The sequence below is a fragment of the Pipra filicauda genome, unplaced genomic scaffold (genome assembly GCF_003945595.2).
Source record: "Pipra filicauda isolate LSUMZ 115617 unplaced genomic scaffold, ASM394559v2 scaffold135_size2527700_pilon, whole genome shotgun sequence".
In the NCBI taxonomy this organism is placed as follows: domain Eukaryota; kingdom Metazoa; phylum Chordata; class Aves; order Passeriformes; family Pipridae; genus Pipra; species Pipra filicauda.
In genome coordinates, this window is record NW_024103829.1 from 1,301,616 (window position 1) to 1,328,738 (window position 27,123).

The following is a 27,123-nucleotide window of genomic DNA, read 5'->3' on the forward strand; positions in this document are numbered from 1 at the left end:
ACCTAAAATCCAAATTTGCTTAGTTCAAAGAAGTTAAAACAAAAATGTCAAAGGGAAAGAAGAGAGATCCTCGCTCAGTCCATGTGTGTGTATGTGTGTGTGTAGTACATAGTAAAGTGTAAGAATACGGAAATTCCAAGACAAGAAATTACAGAAAATTTTCTAAAATTCATTAAATTCTTCTTTGAAAAATTTGAAATTATTTCTTTAAATTACTAACTCATTATTATATAAATTAAACACAAATTTAATATTTAGTAGTGATGCTCATGGTCCAAGACTTCTTTTTTTAATTCTTTTTAAAGCTGAGAAAAAGGTGCTGTTTGATGCAATCAGTTAAGTGCTTGAAAGTAGCATTTACTCCAGTACTATATTGCCATTACACAATAGTAGCCTCTTGTGAAAGATAAATAATATAAAATTTATCTCAGTTTATTTTTATTCCTTTATACAATTTATTACAGCCACTGAAAGCTCAGAAAAGGAAAAAAAACAAATCTCTTGTTTCTGTCTCCCAGTGAAAAGTAAATGCCAGTTGACATGTACTTCTTGCATCTACGCAGGTCCCAGAGAGAGTCTGGCAGTTTATCTGTGATACTCCTGCGAAGAGGCCAAAGGTGCACCGACATTTAACACGTCAGTGCACGACTTCACTTTTGAAGTCAGGCCATGGATGCTGGCTTTCATTAGAGCCTAACAGAGATGCTAACAACAAAAACTGATTCCCACTGCTCTCTACTGTGCAAGCAGCCTGGTCTCCATTCCCGTGTGAACACCAAACACCTTAATGCTTGCTCCTGAAAGGGAGCTGTCTGACTCCCACAGGAACAGAGGGGAATACAACTCTCAACTAGAAAGAAGAAACTACCGACAGACAGAAACAGTGTAAGCTGAGGGGTCATCAGCTGTTTGAATTAACAACATTAGAGGATTTACAGTGAGACAACTTAAGCTTCTCAGGCAGACATGCTGCAGAATTAATAATGATGTGCAAGTATCCATAATCGGCTCAAATAATGGACTATACATTTTGTGCCTTTCATATTCAAATGAGTCTATAAAACATGCTTTACAATTAAACCACCCTAATGTGCAGGAATTAATTAACTGAACTACTGGAAATCACTATTCAATTAAGAGGAAAATAAAAAGTTAAATTTCCATCTAATCAAGATTCAGACAAAAAGAATCCGAAAAACTATTGCCCTATTTTCTCACTTCAAAAAGAAATCCAAAAAGCTCCACAAGCATCTAACATCAACATATCTTTTGGCTAACGCTACATTTATCATTTAATAAAGTTTGGAGACAGCTGTATATCAAGAGGTTTGGATTATAAACAACAAAAAGGAGGGGGGAGGAAATTCAAGTTTAAAAGCAGGCAGCAAAGCCAGCAAGTATACCTTGCTTAATGATGTAAGTCAGAACCACAATCATCTGAGTATTTCTGTCCTGTTAGAAAACACTTCTCAACATCCTTTCACCATAGTACAAATGTTGAGTCATCCATCCCAATGGAGATGACTAACTCTGAATATAACCTGAGAAAGTCCTTCTACAAATGCGGCCAAATAATGTGACATTGTTCTTAAATATATTCTGGTGTCTAAATTTTAGAGCTAGGTATTTCTATGCATAAAAAAACCCCAAACTGTCTCCTTGGTACCATGCAAATATACACTGTACAAACAGGATCTCAAGCATATGTAACAGAAATTGGACTTCTAGTTGGTCAAGTGCAAGAAATTTTTTATCCAGAATTGGGAGAATGTTTAAAAGCCTAATTCCCTCAGACACATAGCCAACAACTATATTTAGTAACTTTTCAACAAACAGATAAGGCAAACAAGGCCCACATTGCATTGCAGACTGACTGGATCGGAATGTTTGGCAGCAATCAACACCAAAGAACCAAAGCAATTAAAGCTTGAAATTCACATATATCTGTATTTAGGGTATTTTAAGCCTCAAAAGACATCAGTATACATAACTACTTGTTGTACTCTGCTATAAGAATTCTAATTATTATGATCTTTAGGATTACAGCATAACAACACAGAACAAGCAAATAAGTAACACCTTTGATGTATTAGCATATCTATGCTTAAAAAACAACCTGCCCCCAACTCAAAGCTCTCTTTTTTCTTTCCCCACAGACTGAGCTGTAACACTTCCTCTATTGCTTAATCCCAGCCTCTTGTCCCAACTCTGTTTACCATCTGCATATTAGACCCAAATCAGAGTTTTTAAGCAACTACAAGAATAATACCCAGTTTAACAAGTACTCAGTTTATGTTCACCAAATAATTCATAATGCAGACTCTGTTCAAATATGTGGGAACTGCACACCACAGTTCATGAAAATAAGCATATTATATAGACACGTACACAGCTCATTAATCCTCTCTAAAAAGGGCTCTATTCACTCTTTCAGTAACAATACTATATTCTTTTATACCTGTTACAGAGACATATCAATTATAATTGTAAGGAGTTGTTCTGGACTTGAGAGATTCAAAGGCAGAGAACTACATTGCTTAAAACAGCTACTAAAAATGCATTCAAGAGCGACAAGTTAAGGGAAATAATGAAATATAATTATAGAAATAATCTGGTTATTAACACACAAAAATCATACCAGTGTGATTGTAGACTACATCTGTGATGCAAAGCATATTCCATTCATTTTTCAGTTTCTCCACAAGAGCTCCTATATCACTCCAAGTGCACTTTTTATTATGGGTTGAAAATTCAGGATTTACTTCTAACTGGTCAGCCAGTGAATAACATGATCTAGACAGTCCAAGCTTCTGCAGTGGCGTAAAATGAATCATGTTGTAACCTATGTAACAAAAAAACCACTTATTAAATGAGGAAAAAAAAACAAAGTTAATTGGAAGAAGCTTAATAAGCTGTAGTTATAGCACAGACTTAGAGCTGGTTTTTGGGATAACCAGTATAAATTAATCTGAATCTTCCCCTCGAAATTCTGCATAACACGAGCTTTAAAAATCACCCTGACAATTCTACAAACTTCCAAGTTTATCTGAAATCAAAACAATAAAACAGAAGTGGTTTCCCATATTAGGAAACCCCTGAATTTTTGCACCTCTGGCAATATTTTAATCATTTCAGTGACTTAATCAGTTAATTGAATGTAGTAGAGAATATTTAATCTAAAAAAGAATAAATGAGCTGCTCACACTGAAGCTCTTCAGTGTAACTTTGGTTTTTGATCATAAATCAAAAAACTTATATCCTTCAATAGGTGTATTGGCATTACCTGTTTCTTTTGCAACTTTAAGTCTGTCTTCCCATTCATGAAATGGTCCCAGACACTTAGCAAGGAATGTCTGGAGCGTAACACAATCCAAAGGTAGTACATGATTATCAGCTCCAACATGCAAAATAGGATCCACAACTATGTAACCTCCACCGCTTTTTTCATTTCTAGGAAAAATTAATTTTCATTGGTACAGTTAATAGCCATGGCCAGTTTCACAAAGAGAATCCAAGCAGTACAGCTATTTAAAAAACACAGTAGCCCAGTACAGGGGTTGGGGGGAGAGAAGCAACAGGACTGCAGGGCACCTGAAGAAAACAGGAGACATTGAAATGTTCATCTCTTAGGCATCATCTCTCTACTGGAATTAAAAGAAAGCAATTGGAATACAGAGCTTTAAACTCTCTGCAAAAGTGAGATACCTTTGTTATTTGCTAAGACAGAGTACAGGTTCCTCCCCTTGGCATAGGGACAGAAACACAGAAAACCTGACTGCCCATCTATTATACAAAGATCTCCATTTCGAGCACCATCCTCAGGTAAATGTCTTTCTAAGCCTGGAAGAATTTAACCACCCATCTTCCAGAAACTCCAAATACCAGACCACAATTATTACAGCTACTGGCACTCTCTTCTTCAGTTGTCCCACTGAAACAAAGGAGGACATAAAGGATGCAAGTAAAGAATGCCAGAACTTCTGTGCTAGAAAGGTAGAAAACAAACCTCAGAGTCAATGAAGAAAGTACAAATTAATCATTCATATGCTCATAATGCTGATGAATTTGAAAACTTGTAAAAATAGATCGCTTCTCCAGCATTCACAGAAAATTAACTTGGTTCTGTATATTCTTCAGAACATCTCTGTATCAGAAGGTTTCAAAAAACCACCAGAGTCAGTCTTTCATTAGTAGATTTGGATTGGCCCAATGGTTGCAATTTGAACAACACATGGAAAAACTGTGTAGTTTTTCAAGTTAAAGTGTAGAAGCAGACTGCATTTGGCTGTAAATATAAGAATTTCACTCACCCAAGACTAAAATAGTACTGATATGACCCAGAAATTTGGAGATCCAGCTTGCAGTATTTGTCAGAGTCATCTTCCTTTCCTGCAGGATTGTGCCATGATAATGTCCTGAACTTGTGGCGATCAAACACTTCTCCAGAAGCTGGATAATTTGTGTACACAGTAACGGGCTTGCCTTGAAGAGTTGGGCCCAGTCGGAACTGCAGTTCAAAACCTCAAGAAAAAAAAAAAGAAAATCACTATCAGGATGAGCAGGTATTTCTAGTCTGTTATTATAACTCCTACTTTGATATCATGTTGATAAGAAAGCACCAACATATCTGACAAGAATTTCAGCAGAATGATATATTTCTACAGCAAAATCTCATAGAATATCCTGAGCTGGAAGGGACTCACAAGAATCACTGAAGTCCAATTCCTGGCACAGGACAGCCCCATGCCTGAGAGAATTGTCCAAACACTTCCTAAACTCAGGTTTGGTGCTGTGACCACTGCCCTGTTCCAGTGACCAACCACCCTCTGGGTGAAGAACCTTTTCTTAATATCCGACCTAAACCTTCCCTGAGGCAACTTCAGGCCATTCCCTCAGGTCTTGTCATTGGTCACCACAGAGAAGAGATCAGTGCCTGCCCCCCCATTCTCATGAAGAAGCTGAAGATTGCGGTGAGGTTTCCCCTCAGTCTCCGCTTCTCCAGGCTGAACAGACCAAGTGACCTCAGCTGCTCCTCACATGGCTTCTCCTCCAGGCCCTTCACCATCACTCTTCTTTGGATGTTCTATAATAGCTTTAGATCTTTCTTATATTGTGGCACCCAAAACTGCATCATCTCTCCCTACCTTCCTAACATTGCTCTTTGCATACTTTACACATAGTCCTTTTTCCTTTACTTATATGACATTATTCATCTCCTTTCTTATTTGTTTCTCTTTGCTATATAAAAGTCTTAAAAAAGAAATACAGGAAAACACAGTGATCATCAGACTGCATGAAATTTTATGCAGTCTTTATATGGTCTTTAAGTATGTAGGTTTACCAAATCACAGGCTGACTCATGAAAATGCCTGAAAAAAAATTAGGAACACATTTCAAAGCAGAAAATATTTCAAATCCCTTCATTATTCACTGAGAGTTCACTAAACAGTGCTAAACTCCTTATGCTTTTATACATAAAATGATTTATAATGTAAAATTATACGTACTTGTGTGTAATCTACAATATACAAAATTTTAAACTTTCAGAGAGCTCAACAAACCAGAGGGAGTTTTGTATACATGCTGCAGGCTACACACACAGAAAGAGCCTTAAGTTTAGGCTGAAGATCCCCTGGATAATGAGAAAAAATTGAGTTAAAAAATTAGGACCTAAAACCACATGTAGTCTGTTGAGCTGGATATAAAAAAAGTTCAATTTAGTCAAGAGGTTTCAGAATATGCTTCCACTTGCGGGTATGAGGGCCATCATGTAATTAGCATCACCATTAGCATGGCTAATTACAGGGTTCTTTCAAGTGAATGAAATGGATATAAATTCTTGCACAGTGACTTTTCTAAATTACAAGCCAGTCACATAGGTAACAGTAGTAAAACACCTACTAGCTCTAGCAGTCTACAAAATAGGGAGTAAAAGAAACCTGAGTATTTTTAAAAAAAGAGAAAGTTATTAATACACAGAGAATGAATCAAAGCATAAAATATCTGGATGTCAAGTTCCAGTATCATAAGTCAAAAAAACCCCCACTTGCTTATTAAGCAGAATCATGGTGACTCTAATACTAGAATTCACTGTCTGAACACATTTAAATATGTCCGACCATGTTTGGCATTCCTCTTACTAACAATCACCACTGCACCAAAACTCACCATGCAGAGCAATGGTTTTTAGATCTGAATGTCTTGCAGGTAAAATAAAGCTTATTTGAATGAAAAAAAAAAAATTAAAAAAACCACTTTCGGAATGTTAAGTATACTCTCTTCAGTACTGACCTGACATTTTGTTACAGGGATTACTAAAATTAGAGGACAGGGATATATGCCATTGATATCTTATTTCCTGTAACAGTAATACTGATATCAGGAATGCTGTGCTCAAAATTAGCTATGCCCTCTTGGAGACTTCTACTGGCAAAGGCACTCTCAATGTCTGACAGTCCTGCACTTCTGTGTCACTCAAGAAAATCTACACAACTGGATGGAAGAGTTAAAAATGGAGGTTAGGGTCAACTCTGCACTTCTTCAATACTGACATTTTCTTATATTAGACTGTAAGAAAATTTTGAAATCAATATAGTTGAAGAGAATTTTTATTCTCAAGAATCAAAATCTTGCTCCTTTACTAAACCACTTTGATATTAGGTTACTAGATCAGTAACACACAGTACTAAAACCCACAAAAATTCATAATAAAAATTGTTTCATCGTTAAAAATATTTTTTTAAAGACAGTGATTTTAGTTTTGTAGTCTGAGTTTGCTGACTGGCATAACAGTCAACCGATTGGGGGGGGTTGTTTATTTGTTTTGGTGTTTTGTTTTTGTTTTCCAAGTAGACTTAGGAACACTTCAAGGAGAACTAATGTCAAGTTCTTAGAAGTATTCAGCAATGCTAAGAAATCTGACAATGAGATTTAGGAGCTAAGGAGCTTATATTCTGAAATACTACCTCAAACTTTCAGACTTTCCAAAATGTTAGTATTACTGGCAGATTTCAGAATTATAATATTAAAACATGGGATGCTGCATAAGACATTGCAGATAAACACTGGAGATCTCGACTTATGAGACTTCTTCGGGTCCCTGAAGTACAGGCTATAAAAGGAGAGGGACAGAGTCCGTCCAAAAAACGCTTTGTACTTCACTCCCATTAAGATTGACGGCTCCAGGCCAATCTGCTCTTCATTTCTCAAGAGTTTTATGAGTCAGACCGAGCCGTGTCTGGAGCCCATAGAGCTCTGCAGTGGAAGCAAGAGCGTCAGAAATTGTTTCACATTAAAACAACAGAAAAAGTAAAACCAAACCAAATCAACAAAACCACACCCAAACCCAAACCAACAACAACAAAGCCCCCACACCCCAAAACCCCCACCAAAACGGGCTGAACTCCGTTTCCACTGCCGTCCAAAGACGGTGCCGAGGTCCTGGCCATTTCCCTCTCACCCTGCCCCGCCGCCCCGACCTACCCTGCTCCAGCCTGAAAAGGGTCTTGTCCAGCTTCTCCATCTCGCTGAGGTGCAGCAGCCGTGTCTCCTTACCGCCCGGCATGGCCGCGGTCACCCGTCCGGCGCTGCCCCCGCACCGGGACACTCACTGCGGGGAGGGGGAGGCGAGCCCTGCCGTGAGGGAACACACACAAAACCCCGCAGGTCAGCGGCGACCCCCCGCAAGAAGCGGCCGCTCGGGAGCGCCTCACGCCGCCGACCGCGCTTACATGTTCCCCGGCGCCGGGGGAGCGCGGACACGGGCGCTGTGGACACGGGCGCTGTGGACACGGGCGCTGCGGGCAGGGCGGAGGGCAGCCGAGCGCGGGGCGAGCTGTCAGCCGGCGCCCAGCGCTGCCTCGGCCCCGGACCGGCAGCACCCCGGAGCAGCTCCTGTCCCACAGCACGGCCCGGCCCGCAGCCAGAGCGGCGGGGGTGTCCCCGCGGAGGGGGAGCCTGACACCTGTCACTCTCCGCCCCGGCACCGCCGGCGACCCCGCCAGGCCCGGCACGGCCGCCCCGCCGCCCTGCGCGGGGAGCGCTGTCCGCCGCAGCCGCCCCGCCATACTCACGAGCGGGCCCGCACAGCGGCGGCGGCGCCGCTCCCCGCGGAGGGCGACGGCTGCCGAGGCCGAGAGGAGCCGGAGCCGGGGCTGGAGCTGCCCGTCCGCCCTCGCCCGCTGCGGCCGCCCCGGGCTGGCCAGGCGGTCAGTGACGCACTTGCTCACAGCCGCAGCGACACGGCTCCTTTCCTGCCCTTTTCTTGCCTTTTTTTGAAACAAACTTTATTGGTTCCGCAGCCGCCGCGCTCGCAGACGGGCGGCGCCTGCACAGCTCCCGCGAGAGCCCAAGGCCCGCCCCGGCGGCGCTGCGGGACGGCCGGGCCGGGCCGGGCCGGGCCGGGCCGTCCCGCCTTCCGCCTCGCCCCCAGGCGGACCCCGCCCCGCCCCCAGGCGGACCCCGCCCCGCCCCCAGGCGGACCCCGCCCCGCCCCCAGGCGGACCCCGCCCCGCCCCCAGGCGGACCCCGCCCCGCCCCCTCTTCGCCCCGCCCCCAGGCGGACCCCGCCCCCTCTTCGCCCCGCCCCGCCCCCTCTTCGCCCCGCCCCTCGGCCCATCCCAGTACGGCCCCGCTCTTCCGTCCTCAGCCCCGCCCCTCCGGGCCGGCCCCGCCCCTCCATTCTCGGCCCCGCCCCGCCAGCCCGACCCGGGGAGCGCTCCCTGAGGGTAGAGGGTACCCCGGGGGTACCCCAGGGTTCCCTCAGGGGCGACGCTCCTGCCCCGCGCTGCTGCGGCAGCGAGCGGGCTGAGCTCTCCGCGGGTCCGTGCCCTGGAGCACCGCGGGGCTCCCGGGCAGCGCGGCACCGCTGTACCTGTGTCCTGTCCCAGCCTGTACAGCCACCGCCCCGCCAGCGCCTTTACACCCGGCTGGGGCGCGCAGACACGAGAGATACCCACAGGGGCCCGGGCACCTGGAGCCGGAGCTCTGTGTGACTCACCGGGCGCTCCACTGAGGGCGCGGTGGCTCTAAAGGCTGCCTGGAGTGTCCCGCTTGACGCCTCCGGGCTCAGCCGCTCCTTACCGTGACCGCCGGGCTCTCTCAGCGCTCCCGCCGGGCCGCCCCAGGGCCGGCACACCGCGCCGCGCGGCCGGCTCCGTGCTGATAGGCTGCGCCGCGGGAAAAACATGATGTCAGCCAGGGTTTAAGTGCTATATATAGTGTGTGGACAAGACTACAAACTCCGTGGATCTGTCTTTGACCAAGAGGTAGCGTGGTTTTTCTAAAAAAAAGACAACACCAAAACATGCCCCCATCCCTTACTTTGCAGCATACTGTATAAAGCATTACCATTGCTTTATATTGCAGAACACCTGGAACAGTTTCTCCAGGCCTCTCACCACCGGAGTCATTAACTGCACCCCAGTGTAAAGGTCAGCCTTACATCTTTGGAAGGTCAGTCTATTTTTATTGCCTAGAAATACATTTTTTAAAAAAGTGCTTCTCAAATTACAGTCACTATGTTATACTGAGCTGTTTGTTTGTTTGTTTTTCTTCGTAGAGGTTGTATATTTCATAGAACTGGAAGCAGTCTGCAAAACCATTTAGGTTTATACCATTTACTTCCAGTCACCCCATGCATACCCTCATAACTGTGTTTCCAATTACAATGCATTTAGGGACAGTTCAAAGTTCATCCAATTACAGTGCATTTAGGGACAGTTCAAAGGCCTTGATATTCATGGAAACACTGCCATCCATGTCAAACAGAGTTTTTTTATCTTTTGGTAGCTATTTTTCTTTCTTTTTCTTTCTTTTTCCCTTCACCTGCTTCTCCCTGTGAACAGTGTAAGAAATCTGACTCTTCATCATTACAGTTCACATTTTTTGGTATTGTTGAGAAAGGTTTTCATGTTGGTGTAGGTGAATATGTCAACTTGTATGTCCCTGACAGTATTAGGGGAAAAATTCATAGTAAAAGCTCCCCTGTGAGTGCAGTTCCCTGACATTTGCCTCAGTGAGGTTCATTCAAATATGATTCAAACGTGATACTTCTAATCTGAGATACTTTACATGGATATTTCCTGGGGCCTAGTAGGATTCTCCCATTGTCCTTGTCTTTCCTAGCATCTTAAGTCTTTACTCAGCTTGCTGGCCTGTATTTGTATACAGGACAGAATTGCACCCAACAGAATCCTGACTCTCCTGGTATGCTGGCTGCTTTCTCTGAATTTGATGTGTCCTAGAAAGGAAGAAAGGACCTGGACCATCTTTTTGCTGGTGTCCTCAGAAGGCTTTGGTATCCTTGAGTGACTCTGAGGTTGGTCTGTCTCAGAGCCTGGCACAAGTGGTCCTTCCTCCAGGCTTGCAGTTGTTCTGTCATGTACTGCAAACGGAATGGGATTTAAGACTTTCATGACCTGCTTACACAGAACAGCTCTAAGAGAGGGAGAGCAAATAATGCCCATGTGGCCAAGTTCTTTGCATAAATAGTTACCCAAAAGTGCATGCTGAATACTTTTTGAAGAGGAAGAAAAACACAAAAGAGTGTTATGAAGGGAATTTCACCACTGCTACTAAGTTCTAAAATGTGGATCTTTTGATTTTACTACTCAATAAGGAAACTCACTCTACCCTAATTACTAGGTTTGCACTGCCACATCTCCTCTATGTTATACATTGAGACAGGTTTTGAAATCTATCTGAGTTTATGAAAAAGGATTTTTAAGTGTCTTGGACAAAACTCATTTGGAAACCAATCCTGAATCAGTTATTTTGACCATAATTTGTGACTGTAGCTAAACCAGATGTCAACAGTGTAAATGAAGAACTTGATCCACTACACAGCAAAAAAGTTCCCTAGGTACTGTTAAGTTACTTAATAATTGGAACAATATCATTTCATTGGCATTCAGTTCAATATAAAAAAAATACTATTACACAGGTAATGAATATTGCAGGTCTCTTGATGAAGTTTAATCAAGAAAGCAGAGCAGACCGCTCTAACCCTTTCTCCATCAGCATCACCTCTAATGCTGGCACATCCCTTACAGACTTAGAGTCTGTGTAGTTTAGCAGATTTAAATCAAGCAGGTTTTCTGTATATGTGAACATCAGTGCACAAGTGCTACCACTGAGCATTGCAGATTTTGTCTACACAGTCAAAAGCAAGTGTGCATGGCATTTGCTACACTGGTATCTAAAGGGTGGTTTTCACAGCACCATCTTATCTTCAGTTTGCAGTTTCTCAGTGTGTGATATGATATACCACAGCAGGAAATGATCAAGAGTTGCTTCAGAATAAGAGTGCATATCATATCAAAGTTATTATCAGGAAATAATTTTGCAGCTTTTTCAAATTTATTCATACCATAATCCCTTGCTCCTTTTACATACACCTTCCTAGTCCTTTTCCCCTCCTGCCTTCTGTTTTGCAGCACAGTGTTAAAGAACAGTTATCCTGGCAGTGGTGTCGATGCACTTTGGGGAGCTGTTCAGCGGGTGTCAGATCACACTGATGTCATATCACTTGCGCCTGTTTTAAAGGTTATGACTGTAAAGTGTGGGAACTTCGAGTACTTACATAATGGCACTCATTTTTTATTTTTAATAACAGAAAAAGTGTTCCCAATAACAAAATAAAAGCCAACTAGCACAGAGAGAATGTAACTGGACAGCTAACTAAAATTGAAAGTAGATTCTTTTGACCTGTATGCAGGAGATACAAGACTTTTTAAAATTTAAAGTGATAGCACATTTTTTCTCAATGCTCCACACTCATGCCCTGTCAATTCATGAATTAACACTGTGTTATTGTTCAAACAATAGAAAGCTTAAGAGGTTTTGAATCTTCTGTCTAGTTGTTGTTTTCTAATGGGGAGATCTCAACCAGAAATGCAAACCTGAACGAAAACTCCTTTTCTTTAAAACCGTATGTCTGCAATTTGATTAAACTGCAGTCTTTTCTAAGAGTTAGATCTTTGCTATGCAGTGACTGAAAACAAGTGCTGTTCTTAGACAACTATGTACCCAGCAGGAATTTATATATGTTCTTCGACATTAGAATCTAGTATTGAGTGAAAACATTGGTGAGAACATTGCAGTAATCACCTGTAACTTATCTTTTAAAATCTCTTCTAAATAGCTAAACAGATTGCAATAGCAGGATAGGCAGTGAATAAATAGTGGACTGGAATAAAAATGTCTATATAAGTAAGAAATCAAATAAGACGGACAGTCTAGGACTCTAACCCATTCAGTTTGCTCTTACTGGCCTTTCCTGTAGTTACTTGGCAGTGTTGGTTTGATCTTTCAAAGATTAACCTGGTGTCATCATGAATTTTTGGATTGCAGAAACATTTTTGGTTAGTTTTTAATCCCAGTTTGGCATTCTCTTACTGTGTGGGCTCAAACAATCAATGCTTTGCTTTAACTTCCGTATAAAGTTAATTTTTAATGGAGTTTAATTTTTAATAGAAAATCATAAAACTCAATGCATGTATCTTTACAGAGGTCCATATAAAATGTTGTTAAAGGTAGCTTTTCACATAATTGCTTAAGATATGTTTGACTGTGCTTTAGCTAACAGCATAACATTAATTTGATATTAATAATCTGCAAATGTGGTGACTTGGCAAACAAAATTTAAAACTAAATGTCTGAATGGTACTCTTGTACCACTTAACTTAGTTAAGTATAAAATAAATTCAGGTATACTGGGCCAATTTTTATTGTAGAAGGAGAAAATATCATACCAGTGTGCTGACCCACTATGAGCACTTCTATCTTGCTGTAAATTGTTCTGTTCAACACTAGTGAGATATGCTGTGATTACCATGAATATTTTCCTAGTCCGTTAAAATAATAATCATCCTAAAATCTCACCTTGACAGCCCTTGCCACTCAAATGTTAAATAACTGATTGTGCTTTTCTGTTGTATAAAACTGACATCTGATTTTTAAGCGAAGAAATAACTACATACTACTCCACATAACCTGAAGTTATCTGAAAGCTAATATTGAGGTCTGTAGGCCTGCTCTGTAATCTTTCAGTGCAGGCAGAATTCAAGCCATGGTAATTTAAGCATCTTAACAGGCCATAGTATGTTGAAGAAAGAGAATATTTCACCAAACATATGACTACAGCAAGCATTTGTTTTCAAATATATTTTTCCTCTCTTCTTCATACCTTGGAACAAATTTTTCAATTCTCACTGCAAAATCACTTCAAGTCCCACGCCTTTCAACGAGTTTATGCATTTGATTACCAAGTTAAACATGAGTGGGGAGAATAGGGAAGATGATACAATAGTGGTCTGCACTAGAACACTACAAAGATAGAATTCAAACTGACAAATCTTTTACCATCTGGCAATCAGTGCATCTACTTCAACATTTCCAGTTGAACCATCACCAAATGCTGCTAACAGAAAGTAAAAGTCCTTACTTAATGTTTGTCTTGTTGATATCATCATGTCTTTTGGTTATCCATGAATTTAAGTTGAGGATTGCTGATGAGAAGTCATCAGCATAACTGGGCAGTGGCTCCTATATGAACTCCCAGGACCTAGGAATTACTACTGTACTTTGGGACAAACTGCTGCTGCTGCCCAGTTTTTTTTGAGTATCTGACCTCTGCTCAAACCACTGGCTCTTCATTCTGGTTGGATTCTTGTTGGTGGAAGAATTAGTGTCCGTACAATAGTGCAGATTTGGTATTTTGCTTCTGAGAATGTCAGTGATATATTTATTCAGTCACTGCAGGTGTTGTGCAACAGGTTCCCCCAAAATTTGGAACTTCCTTGGGGGTACTGACTTGCACAGTGACTATGTACTAACCTGACTGTGCAGGAGGCAGCTTTCTGTGTGTCTGGACTGAGTCACTTCACACCTTGCATGATATTCCCCTGTACTTGCCAAGCAAGGATTGCTGCTTACAGGACTTGAAAAGTGCTATGAAACAATCTTCTCTCACTTACTCACAACCCTCCCATATTGGATATGCCTTTTACCAGATCTGTTGCGGTCTGACCAGTTTTTTAGCTTTTGAAGGTATCTGCAAATATTTAGGTGAAACTTGCCAAAGTAAGAGCTAAAATCCCTGCAGCCATTCATGCCAAGTGTACTCAAACATCACCACATGGTTCCCCCACAGGGGCACTGGGCATGTACTAACAAGCATGTGGCTAAACCAACAGCATTGTGCATCATGCATCATCCCTACAGCAGGATTGCTCGTGCTTGTGCTTGAACTCAGAGCAACTGCAAAACCCACAGATATACTGTGTCTGAACAAGGAATGCATTTAGAAGCCATGAAGGAGTCAAATTAAGAGCTGCTGAGAAAAGCTGAAAGACTGGAAACGGGTTGTCTGTGAAAAGACCTCTGAGATGAGATGAAAAAGAGTAGGAAAATCAGTTCCTAGTCCAAGAGAAAAGGAAGAGGAAAAAAGCTGTGGGCCAAAGGTGGAATTGAGATTGGCTGGCAAAGAAACCGATAAGTGTGTGAAAGAGCACTGTACAAGATTTCAATTCATCTCAGTGTCACATTATGAATTCTGCAGTCAGGTCTAAAGTGCCTTAAACTGAAGCACTTACAGGTCAATGCCTTTGCCAGCAAGGTCTTTGCTCCCTGTAAAACAGAACAATAGGAACTTATCACATCTCACTAGTATAATACAGTTAATTATTTTGAAAAGCATCACAGCAAGGTTAAAAAAATACAGAAAACTCAATAAAGTTAACAATTCAGTACTTTTATCAGGTAAAACTTCATAATGTGCATCTGATAAAGCAATGGCCCACATCCCTTGAAGTACGTGAAATGGTTTTACTGCAGTCTTTTATCCATTATTCACTCGTGTTGTGCATTGAATTGAGTAGAGGCTCTCTCACAAAAGTGACGGGTTGTCCATCATTGTATCAGAACACCTACATAGACCTGGCTCTAATTGATATGAGGGAACCAATCTTAATTATTTGATTTCAAATTAGCAAGGAAGTTTTTGTTTTGTGTTGTTTTTAATCTATTTAAGTCAAGGTGGATACGTATTTTGGTGAAAAGCTATGGTGTGCGTAGTTCAGCTGTTACTGTGTCAGACGAGAGATACAGAAAGAAAGTAGGTATCTCTGCAATCGAGTGGAAAACCTTATTTTACTGAGTGGCTACTGCCACCAGGTGGCTTGTTACAGTCATTGACTGAAAACTGTAAAATACGTTTTACCTCTCGGTAAACAAGTATTTTTGTATAAATACGTTTCCAAGTCTGAATTTTTATGTATGACATAAAAAGCCTCCAAAATTAATGAAAGTAGAAGGGGCTGATTAATCAAGAGGAATAAGAACAACAAAAAAAAGCATACATGAAAGGGATGTTTCTGGACATCAGGGGAACACATTTATCTAGCTTGTAGCTTAAGACAGTTGGTAAAACAGGTAAGTATGAAACAGTGCCAAAGCTCAAGGGAAAAGAACTGATTAATTAGGGGGGAAAATATCCTATATTGTGACCTTATAATAATTTATTTCCTTTTAGATGGTCAGGATTGTTTCAATGATTCAATACTCCCCTCACTTTGGAGGGAAAAAACACCATCGTATACAAACTGATTTGGTAGGAAGAATTCTTCCTATCTAAGATAACATTATTGTTATTAATTCCTAATACATATTTAGCTAAGACAATAAATGAAAAGCTTGAAATATTCTGAAACCTAGCCTCATAAGTGTAAGATATGCAAGATGGAGGTGAATAAATGTGGGTGCCAGGACTGTTATCTTCAGAGGAAGACTAGTATCCAGCATGTATTCAGCAAAACCCAAATGCACTTTTTCAAACACATCAGCATTTCAAAATAAATAACACTAGTAACAAAAAATGCTCAGATCCAAGTTATCCATCATCAAAACAGTCTGATAGGGATGCAGCCTTTTTGCACATCACTTGATTTGAACTCAAGTGATGTTTTATGGTGATACCCTTGCCAGTAACATGGAGCCCAGTGCATACATATATGAAACTTGACCAAGGTCTGACCTTCTAAAATACCACAGTAAAATACCACAGTTATGCTATATAGTTAGCTTAATACCTAAGTGGAAAGTTGATTACAAGGAACCACATAGTAACATGGGTTCTCTTCAGATCTAGCTTCAATGGCTTATTGTTTTCCATATTGCTTTGGGCTTAAAAAATAAATATTGCACTGCCAAATAGTTAATTTCCAAAATTATATGTTTTTTACTTGTTTCTCCAGTTCTTAAGCAACAGAAATTCCCCTTTATATACTTGGCATAAAGTGTCCTTTATGAAATTGCCATTGCTTTCAAAATTATGAGCTTTCACTTACTTCCTTAGGGCCGTGTTAACAAACTATGCAAAAAAAAAAGTCATCAGCTTCTTTTCATGTTAGATGTTGTGTTGTTGATTTGCCACTTGACATCATCATCCTCTGACACAGGTCAATAGTAGGTTACATATCTTTATCTCTCTTCAGGCCCACAAGAAGATTCAAAACCAACCCCCAGCCCTCTGTCTCCAGCTCGTTTGGTTAAGCTAGGAACCTCTGCTTTGCAATAAATGCAGAATTATTATAAACACACAATTACGGTACACTTTACAAAGAAAATGCCGCTCTGGACTTTTTTGTAGTTCATATACCTAATGCATTTTATTTCCTTGATACATATTGGATATGACACTTAACAAATTAGCATGCAGTACCCTTTCATAGAAACATTTTCATTAAGGTTGTAGAACTGTTGATATTTTTTTTTTTTTTTTAAGGAGACTGGTGTGTTTGAAAAGAGCCCTTTCAGACACACTGATGATTGCCTGTGCAGAAGGAGTATGAGTACTTGTACTCAGTAGTTAAAGAGTAAATTTTTTTTCTGGTTCTGTTGCTTCACAGCTCTTTGGCAATAGCGAATACCTTCTGAAGTAAGAGAAGCTATACAATGAGAAACAAAACAGTGTTCCCTCCCTTACCTACTTTACCTTTCACAGATAAATGATTTTTTTTCTTAAACTCTGATTGCCATTTCTAACATAATTGTAGCTTGCATTTTCATCCTTGTGGGTCTTAATGAGGAAATTACTTCCGTATATACTTATATTTATTACAATTTTTCAGACATGTACACTCCATTCTGTCAATGAGCCAAGACCCTAAAATAAGATCTTAAAAACATTTGTATATTAATTGCACTGTAATCCGTGAAAGTTATGAACCTAAATATTGTCAAGAATATTAGTCCTTCTGGTCAGCAGTTTTCTTACTGTAAATGTATTTATGTTATTATTTCTCTTACTAATGATGTATCTGCAAGGAAAGCTATTTTTAATTAGCATAAATTAATTAGAAACACACAAGCTCTTAGCAAAGCATGTATGTACTTAGGCCTACAATTTTATCAAACTCTTTCATATAAGGGAACTTTATGAAGGCAGTTGTAAATAGAATTATTTTTTCCCCCAGCCAGGGGAAATATCCATATTTAACTTTAAGCTATTGCTTATGTGTTATGTTTCTTCAGTTGTCACACACTGAGATCTCAGCTTCCCAGTGACTTCCATGAGCAAGATAATACAAGTATAACAGTAAAATCATCTATCCAATTAGGCAAAGTAATCCATTAAATATATCTTGTAAGATTTCACATTAAACATGTCTTATAATGTGTTATTACAGGGTACCTGTAAGGTCAATGCTGCTTTTATAGAAACTGAGAAAACAATAGAACACTAACAGAGCATTTCTATCTGCTATATTTAGTAGATAGAATTTCTTTTTGAAAATATTACTAATTTAAGGTCACTGGTTTTAAGGTCACTAGAACTTCTCAGAACTACTAATAAATAACTGAATTACCGGAAGCCTCCAGTCAAGATGTTTGTTAACACAAACGCAACATTTCTATGCTTTGGAAGGGCAAAATTCCCGCTGGATTTTTATTAAGTAATTGTCTTTTGTGCCACTTTGTGAGCAATTGAGGACTTTGATTAAAACAAAGCAGAAGTCAGAGAAACCTGTATAAGCAGCTGCAGTTTCTGCCGGCAAAGCCCCAGTTACAGCCAGTATTTATTTGCTTTCTTGATAAGAAAAACCTGATTTTGCAAGCCTGTATATGGGAGCACCTCTCGTCACACGAATAGCACCGCAGATGAGCTCTGCAAGCTTTGACAAGGACAATCCTCCGGTAAAGCCCATGGGGCAAGACTGCAGTTGCAAAATCAGGACGGCCACCCAGACCCCCAGCATCTGGAGGCTGCAAAGAAATCAGGAGCCCTGACACGTTTCCCAAGGCGCTGTTTCCGGATGTCCACAGCGGGCAGCACTTGGGGCGGGCACACGGAGCGTTCGCGGCTCTCCGGGCGCTCCCGCGGCCCCGCCCGGCCCCGCCCACAGCGCGGGCAGAAAAGCCGCCGCTGCCGCGGGGAGAGGCTCCAGGAGAGCAGGGGGTCAGCTGGTCTATCTCCACCTTCCCCCCGCCCATCCCCGTGGGGGCAGTGCCGGAGAGGAGAGTGGGGCTCCCTGGAGCGGAGGCTGTCGGGGCTGATGAGCTGCTGTAACGCCGGAGCGCTTTGGTTACACTGACGCCTGTGAGTGCTCAAAGTATGGATGAGCAGCCTTTTTGAAAAGTGTATTTGCTTAATAGGATATCTGCAGCAGGTATGAAGCGAAGTAAAATCTAGTGAAGCTTTTAAAGCGTCTTATAGCTGCTGTTTTTCATGCAAGCATTTCTGAATTGCTTTAGAGAAAATTCCTAAGCCTATGTGCCTTAATGAATAAAGGTGGCTTATCTTATCTGGAAGCCACACCAAGTATATTCTTCTTGCATCTTGTTTGCTTCTTAATGTTATCTGAATATTACTTTCTTATTTTATTTCTTCACTTACGTACATAGGAGATGGCTGTATGATAGCTGTGACAGTAAGTGTGCTGATGCTGTAGTTGAATTTACTTGTTGGGTAACAAACTGTGTCATTTTTAGGTCATCCTCCAAGTTTGGGTTCTTCATATAGATAAAAGTTTGCAAGGGACCTTAAAAATTATATGCCCAACTAAAATAAGAAAGTAAACAACTGAACAGGGCAAAATTCTTTCCTTTTGTTCATTCTGGGTGAGCTATATGGAAAAAAGGTGAACTTACCGTATTTCTTCATAAGATTGTTTATTCTTCTTCTAGAAGAAAGTGTCTCTGACTGAAAGTAAATGCCGAATGAACTTTAAAATCATGCTGCAAATTTGTGTCAACTAATATTTTGAGGAAGAAGGTATCAAAAGTTGTTTGTAGGTTTTTCTCCCCTTAACTGCACCAGAATATAATTAATTATTTAACGTGAAACTTTTTGAGGTCTGTAGAAGTACATGTTTGACAAAGCAAATGATGTACAGGTTGGTGCTTAATTACAACTTCATACATTTCAGATAAAGTGTGCTGTCTTAAGGGCTCAGCTTGGATAGCTGTATAAAATGTGTGCCTGGAGTAAAAACACTCTTATAAGTCATCTTTCTTTTTGTGTGTGCATATTGTTTCTTCTTTCAGACAAACTTCCTGGATACAATAAAAGTTCATACTGTTACATGCAAGCCAAATAGAAGAGATTATAATGTAATAGAAGTTGTTCTACTACAAGTAGAGAGCCAATGGCAATTTTACTCAGACTTGGTCGCTGTAACAGAAGGACTGACTGTAAGGTAGGTACCTACACTCAAACTGTTACAAAAAAGTAATTTTGAAGGGTGGAATGCTTGAAGTTCTCTTTTAATATTTCCTGAGTAGAAAGGACAGAATGCTGAGGTGTGTATATTTTGTCATCATGTGGACGTGAATGTGTTTTTGTATTTTAAAAGTAAGGAGTTATTAGGAATGTGAACACGGCTTGTTTTCTGCCCTTGCTCAGTCCAGCTGTCGTGATGTGACCACCTTTGAGTTGACTTCTCCTGCTTAGTTAAACTTTTTATGAATTCGGAGGGAGGGTGACTCTTGGACAGTGAGTCTGTTTGCTTTTGCCTTGTAAGAGTATATTTCTAAAGAGACATGCCACTGGCCCCTTATATTAATATAGCTTATTCTCCTTCAGATGACTTTTTCCTTTCCCTCTTCTCTGATGGTGCTCAGAAGAAGAGCTCTGGCTGTGATATTTTTTGTACCTTCGAATTGGTGCTATGTTTGCCTTGCCCACCCTTTCATTTCCTCCTCTCTGAAGCTAGTTTTAGATTTCACACTCTGCAGCTAATGAAGTAAAACAGCTGAAAGAAGATAACTTCTGTGAAGAGTCCTGAGTGTGAGTATTGTACTCATGAGCCATTAGGCTACCAGGCTTTCTTAGCTGTTGGTAGCTGCAGGGACTGTAAGAGTTGTTTTGAACACAGGAAGAGAGTAACATGCTCTCCATTTATCCAAATCCAGTTACTCTAAGATGGTGAGATATAATCAGGAGAATAAGTTCCCATGTATACTAAATATTGTGAAATGGTTCCCACATAATTCTGGTACGGAAGAAGATGGCTATTGCACTGTGGTTTTGGCTTTCTATTAATTAGAAGGCTGTATTATAAATAGCTTCAAGTACATAATTCTCTACCTCTCTTTGCCCCAAGAGTGACATGATATTTGAAACACCATTAGAATCACAAGTAATTATGAAGTTTCTTTGGAAAAACTTGTTCTGAAGCTTTCTTTCCTGCCGGGGGAGATGGGTTATGTAGTATACTGAAGATTTAAGAAGGGAGGATGACTAAAGTAACGCATTTGCAGTCATGCTTCAAACTAATGAGTATTGAAGTATTTTTTTTTTCCATTCTAAATAAAGGTATGAATCAGTGCTCTGAATAACTCTCTTATACTGTAACGGTGTGGTACGTGCTAGTATCTGCAGAGAGAAGACTCCTGGATCTTGTGCTGTCTTTGATCACATAGAACATACTGAAAAATCTGTGTATGGTACAAACTAAGTAAAATCAACAGTCAGTGGTACGTGACTGTGTTCTGACTGCAGAGCTAATATGCTCTGTAGCACACATTTGTAACCTTGACTGGGGCATTTACTGATGCTACCACAGGGTGTGCAGCTGGTATGCTGGCAAGACAGAGGACCTGGATTACATGTGCTCTAAGGATCTTGGTTAACATGAGCATTTCAGTGTAATGCATTTATTTTGGAAAACAAGTCACTGGATAGTGCACAAATCCTTCAGCTCCTTGTTCTTCCAGACTGTTTGAATGATAGTAAGTACTAGAGAATTGGCAGTTGGAAAATGATGCATTTAGCTTTTGATTTTTAACCTCTTCATGCTTCAGTCCTAAAGTCAGTTATTCCTATTCCTCTTTAGTACAGGGAGCTTTGCAGTTTGCTAATTCCTATTGGCTCTCAAGAATTAGTTGTTTCAAAGAGTTATAAGTAAGCCATTATGGCCAAAGCTTCTTAATACTTGCAAGCCAATTCTGTCAAGATGGGCAAATCTAAAATTTACAATGCAAATGGAGAGTATTTTCAAATGCTGTAGGTAACAGCCAGCTGTTTGACAGCTTACACACCTCAAAACTTGAGTTAATGTAGATTCTCATTTTAAATCTACACATGGTGATTTTGACTCAGTTTTTTATGTCCTTATCTAGTGAAGATGATCTTGCAGGGATCTGCTGATTCATCTTTATTAGAAAGCAAATTAACTCTTTTTTTTTTTTTTTAATTTAGACATGTTTCTAAAAAGAGTAGAATAGTAGAAGGAATTAGTTCTGTAAGATATGATAGCTTTTATCAGTCACTCAGGTCCTTTTTGTTACAGATGGAGAGTTGTTTTTACTTTAATCTTTAAAAGGGATTTTTTCTTTTGTGGTAAGGCTAAGAATGATTCATATGTCACACTTCTGCTTTCCTAAACCTAACCTTTCTGTAACAAATCCTTTCCATGCCATTAATCCTAATGCTTTTCATTCAGAGTTGTACTTATGTAGGTAGTTGTGAGATCTAGTTGTCTTCATCTGTTTTTTCTGCAAAGGGTAATAGCAGGAAAGAAGTTAAATATTCAGCAGTTCATTGTGTTTGCTTATTACAAACCTTGATTGCTTTCAGGTTTGGGTCTTTTTTTATTGCATTAATCTTTGCTTAATCTTTCTCATCTGCCAGCTTTTGAGTTAGTTAAGTCTGCCAAAGAATATTTCTTGTTTCATTTTAAATCTCTACCACATCCTTTGCTAGTTAAAGCAGAATTCTAGCCTACTATTTTTTTTGTCTCTGCAGTATGCAGCCTTATCTCTTCTTAGAGAAACTTTGTTTTAAAGATTTCTCTGGTACATATAATTGTACTGAACCTTAGTTTTTAGATTTCTGTGCAATTTTTTAACCTGTGAGTAAAATCACTTTGATGTAAACTTGTGACAGTTTGCAGAGTATTGGAACTGGAACAAAAAGTTCACTTTAAGTAGAAGTTAAAGATATGATCATAATGTTATCTTGAATATTTAGGAGGAGGAGTTGGGTTTTTATTTTCTGGTTCCTGAAAACCTAATTGTTCAAACCTCTCCTGCCTCTGATTTTCTTCTATTTACCAGTTTAAAGTTGTTGAGGAGTTCTTAAATTGAAGTACAAATGTAACCTTGGATATTGTGGATTTTTAGCACCGAATGTATGAGAACTTTGGAAGAGTTGATGACTTACTGTGTAAGAATCATGACTTGCCTTGTCTTCCTTGGCTGCTTTTTAGGTCTCTAGAGTTCAGACTGAAATGGCTCAGTGTGTTTCCTATCTTCAGGTCCACGTGTGCTGTCAGGGAACTGCATAACCTGATACTTCTTATCACTTGGTGCAAAATGGGCATGGCTCTTCCAGAAGGCAGAGTTCTGTGTCTATGTTTCGCTAGATAGCCCTTTCTTGTGCCTAAGGATTGAAAGGAAGTTCATCTCTGTTCTCCTGGCCCTTTGGACGTGGAAATGCTTTTTTTTGGTGATGAAGGTGTTCTGTAAAACCACAGTAACTGTAAATCTGTAAACCCTGCATGTAACTGAGTAATAAAACAATTGCCACAGCTTTTATGAAAACAGTATTGTGACTGAGCAAAACACTGTGATGAAAGCTGGGATCAGGAGTTCATCTGTGTTAGGATCTGTGGTCCTACTACTCCACGTGTTTTTCATATGTATTGTTCCCTTAACAAGAGTGTGACAAGCAATGATATTGTTTGACTAATTGTCTGGAGGTCCAATGTCCAAAAGGAAGAGTTCGAAGGAAAAGTCTTGTGCTTGTCTGCAGTAAACATACAACGTTTCTTTGTTGAAATTTTCATACCAGTTTCTCAGTCTTGCATATATAAAACTTATTTCTGACACTTGGCAACTTTAGTTTCTCTCCAGAAAGAAGAACTTGTTACTGGGGAATTATTTTTCATATTTGAAGAAATAGACATGGGTTGTGGAAAAAGAAAGGCAGCCTTTAATGATGCAAAATTGGAGCTATGATTAATAAAAGAGTGGGTTTCATACTAACCGTATAGTTCCTCAATACTTTTGACCTTTATATATCTGTGAAACAAGTTTTAAGATCCACCTGTCCTGTGCTGATGTTTCAGAGATTTCATTTTTTTTTCTGAGAAAGAATAGGAGACAGATAGGCAAAAGACACTTTAAAAGTGGTGTCAAAATGCACAGAGGGAAATAATCCATCCAGTGGATGGAGGGATCCTTCTACACCTGTACTCTTGATGACCTGAAAAATGGTATCAGAACATTCTTGCAAAGTCTGGCAGTTATCAGAAGCAGAAGTTATTCAGCAGCTGGAAATGGTGCCTTCTCACAAATGCCTCTTTTTTTTTTTTTTTTTTTTAAACATTATTTTTATTTTTGTATTCAACTGACTTCCAAAGATGAGCTGTGACCTGTAATATAAATACTTATTGTATTTAACAGCCTGTAAATCTTATTTTGTATAGATGGAACTATCTGGTCTTGCTGTTGCTGTTTGGATGTTTGTTTGCTTCTGTGCACCTGTGGGTGGCTATCCAAATGGAAAAGTAAGAGCAGCCTGCACTAGCATGATACCCTGCCATGGTGGCTCTCCACAACTGTCACCTGAGCACACCATCACAGTGAACGGGACTGAATTTAAACCAGGGGACAACATAGAAGGTCAGTTAGAGCTGAAGAGTTTGATTTGCTGTTTCTTTGTGTTGTAGATGTCTTTACTCAGTTAGCTATACTAGATTTATCTAAGCAATTGAATGTTCTTTAGACGATCCATTAACCATCATTCAGTACTTGGACAATGAGCATCTGGCAGTTATTGTTGAAATATTTCCTTCTTCCTTTGGAGAACATTTCAATTTACTTTTATTTTTCTTCTTTCCTCAGTTAGTCTGTCTGGACCAGATTTTGAAGGATTTTTCATACAAGCCCGGGATGCAGAACACCTGGATGGCCCTGCAATTGGTTCTTTCGTGTTAGTTGACCGGAGACTTTCTCAGCTTCTGACGTGTGGTCGTACCAAGGTATAGTCTAGTGACCTAAAATGAGGCATGAGGCACTGAGGTGTTTGTATTAGACTATGTGACTGGACAGAGCTGAGCTACATAAGTTTATTTGAGCTTAGTAAGTCTCTCAGGAAATTGGTCCAGCTTGGAGTATAGAGGCAGACTCACTGCAACTTGTTGGACTATTCTTTTTTGTAACGTAATTTTTATTTGTGCATAATGAATGTAGTGTGTTCCTAATATTAAAAGGAGGAGGGCATGGTCTGTTTTGCTTTTTCATACTTGTTAAGGACAGAGAAAATGTCTTAGAGCAAGGAAAGTTTAGGGCCATTATTGCGGTAAACAAACACTATTTCATAGGGTGGTTTAGGGTGGATGGGGACCTTGAAGATTATCTAGTTCCAACCCCCTGCTGTGGGCAGGGGCACCTTCCACTATTCTAGGTTACTGAGAACCCCTTCCAACCTGGCCAAACACTAGGCTATAATCTTTAGTATTGCTCTGTCATTTACTGGTTAGTGGAGCCTTCTTAGTAACAGGTTAGATCTGTTTTAGATAAATGGATTTGCATCATGTGCAAGAGAGATGAACTCTGACTAGTGTTTCAGCAACATGTTTGAAATTCATGGACATGGACATGTACAGTGTCATCTGAGCTGATGTGGACAAAGTTCTTAATCTGCTTAGATGTACTTTTTTCTCTCCGCTTCTATCACCTGTCCCCCACTGGCACTCAATGTATTCATCAGTGCTGTAAAGCCATGGGGATATCTGGGTGGTGCCCTCTGTGCTCAGAGGACTTAGTGCTGTGTCTGATCTATTTATTTTGTGTGAAAAATGATTTGATCCCAAGACTACTTCCAGGTTTAGTCCTCTGGAATATTAGTTCTGTTCTCTCTGTAGTCACTGTACTGTCTCTTCATTGTCTTACTGTCAAAAAACTGTCAAAATGTTTTGCTATCAAAACCCCACTTTTTGCATAAGTGCTGCAGCAGCCTTTGTCTCAATGCTGGCGTCTTCTGGGTTGAAAGTTGTTCTTTTTAGCCTTGAAGTCTGTCAGCGTTTGTAAGTTGCACTGGTGCACTTCATCTGAGTTGATCATGCCTGACTGGGGAAAACCAGTTACACTGGGGTTGTGCAGTGTAACAGTGCAGTGTCTCTTTAGGATTTAGCTGCAATCTGTGCTGACTGTGTTAATTAGCATCTCTTTAGTGCATATCCACTGTGTAACTCTTGACATGTGTGTGTTTTCAGAATTCAGCCGTCAGTCAGACAGGTAAAACAAAAAAGAAACTCATGAAAGTTTATTGGATTGCTCCTGGAGATGCACCAAAACATGTACAGTTCCTGTAAGTAAATCTAGTGTCAGTTCTAGTTTATTAAAATGCAAACAAGGTAAAACTGTACCATTGTCTGTGTCATATATTGACCAGCAACTGAAAAGTCAGTTGGACCAATGGCCTGAAAAGTCAACATCCCTTGCTTGCTGCAGAGCTTGCATTAATACAGGCACTTGTTCTTTAGGGAGAGCTTGCAGGTGATTACTTTGATTTTTTTTTGCAGGGAGAGTAGAAGGGAATTTGGAGGCTGAATTCTTGAGTATTTCTAGATAACTTCTCATTTCTCATACCTGTAATGTACAGTGTTAAGAATCTTCTTTCTTTGCTTGTACCTAACCAAATTATTTGTATACCCCTCTGTTACACTACTAGCTTTTTGTGAACTACAACAAATGCAATGCAACTCTGAAGTTGTAATCTATGCCGCAGGCATGAATGTTTCTTATATCCACTGCAGCATGCAGTATGATGTTTTAAAATTCTTTTTCTACTGACATTTAAGATATTTTCCTACTTCAATCCCTAAAATGGCAGAGGTCTACATAAAGATGAGAGTTTTACAAATAAGTTGTATGAACTATAGAAGCTTTTCCTTTTTAAAGTAGCAACTGGCTGTTGATGTATACAGTAATGACTGAGTGTTGTGTTTAAGAGCCACAGTTGTCAAGAAATACAGGACTTTCTGGGTGAAGATTCCGGGTCCCATTGTTTCTCAGCCTGATGTGCTGTCCCCAACAACACCTTTGCATGCAACTTCAGAGGCTGTGTCAACTTCATACCCAGTTTCCCACTTATCAAAGCCGGTAAGTAATGATAAATAAATCTATCTTTAATGCTTATGATTAATGGAATCTAACATGATTACATTGATACAGGCTCTTGACAGAAAAGGAGAGATGAGTAACTTTGATATCTCAGACTAAGAATGTAACCAGCTACCCTCTTGTGTTAGTTGAGTAGCCTGAACTTCTGAGGGTTAAGTGTTCTCATGCTGCACACAGGTCAAAAGGTAGATAGAATATTTAGAACTTAATGATAAGAAAATATTGTGCATAACTCTGAAGAGAGATGGGAAAGACTTGCTCTGGTCTTGACCAACAGTTTCCTATTTAGCAACTGCAGGCTCAGAAACCTTCTTCCTGGGAGTTCGTCTGTGTTACTGACTTCTGTTACTGATTTTTGAATGGATTGAGCAAGCATCACTGTTTGATCCAGGATAACTGTGACTTTTAATCCATGTATTTTTTTTCAGTGTGTATCAGTGGAGTTTATACTTTTAAAAGGAAACACAAAGCTTCCTTATCCTACAGCTGATA

General features: G+C 40.2%; 2 protein-coding genes across 9 annotated transcripts in view; one reads left to right on the plus strand and one right to left on the minus strand.

Moving 5' to 3' along the window:
- The window catches only part of AGL (amylo-alpha-1, 6-glucosidase, 4-alpha-glucanotransferase), a 34,306-nt gene extending 26,068 nt beyond the window's left edge, over positions 1-8,238 (minus strand). For 2 of the 4 annotated variants that reach the window (XM_027740756.2, XM_027740754.2), the window contains exons 1-5: positions 8,073-8,189; positions 7,483-7,632; positions 4,311-4,521; positions 3,284-3,450; positions 2,639-2,842 (exon numbers count right to left, since the gene is read on the minus strand). In XM_027740756.2, the coding sequence (XP_027596557.1) occupies positions 2,639-2,842; positions 3,284-3,450; positions 4,311-4,521; positions 7,483-7,564 (664 nt within the window). In that variant the 5' untranslated portion in view covers positions 7,565-7,632; positions 8,073-8,189. Of the gene's footprint in view, positions 1-2,638; positions 2,843-3,283; positions 3,451-4,310; positions 4,522-7,482; positions 7,633-7,730; positions 7,780-8,072; positions 8,190-8,220 lie in introns of those variants that run through there. The other 2 variants (XM_039378344.1, XM_039378343.1) reach the window with 2 other exon arrangements.
- A 536-nt stretch (positions 8,239-8,774) lies between these two features.
- FRRS1 (ferric chelate reductase 1) overlaps positions 8,775-27,123 on the plus strand; it is a 30,720-nt gene continuing 12,371 nt past the window's right edge. For 2 of the 5 annotated variants that reach the window (XR_005562400.1, XM_027740760.2), the window contains exons 1-7: positions 8,775-9,266; positions 9,367-9,453; positions 19,546-19,697; positions 23,931-24,126; positions 24,349-24,485; positions 25,722-25,816; positions 26,460-26,610. Coding sequence is in view for 4 of the 5 variants with exons in the window: in XM_027740760.2 (XP_027596561.1) it covers positions 19,647-19,697; positions 23,931-24,126; positions 24,349-24,485; positions 25,722-25,816; positions 26,460-26,610 (630 nt within the window). In the remaining variant the exon portion in view is untranslated. Of the gene's footprint in view, positions 9,267-9,366; positions 9,454-18,459; positions 18,669-19,545; positions 19,698-23,930; positions 24,127-24,348; positions 24,486-25,721; positions 25,817-26,459; positions 26,611-27,123 lie in introns of those variants that run through there. The other 3 variants (XM_039378345.1, XM_027740762.2, XM_027740761.2) reach the window with 3 other exon arrangements.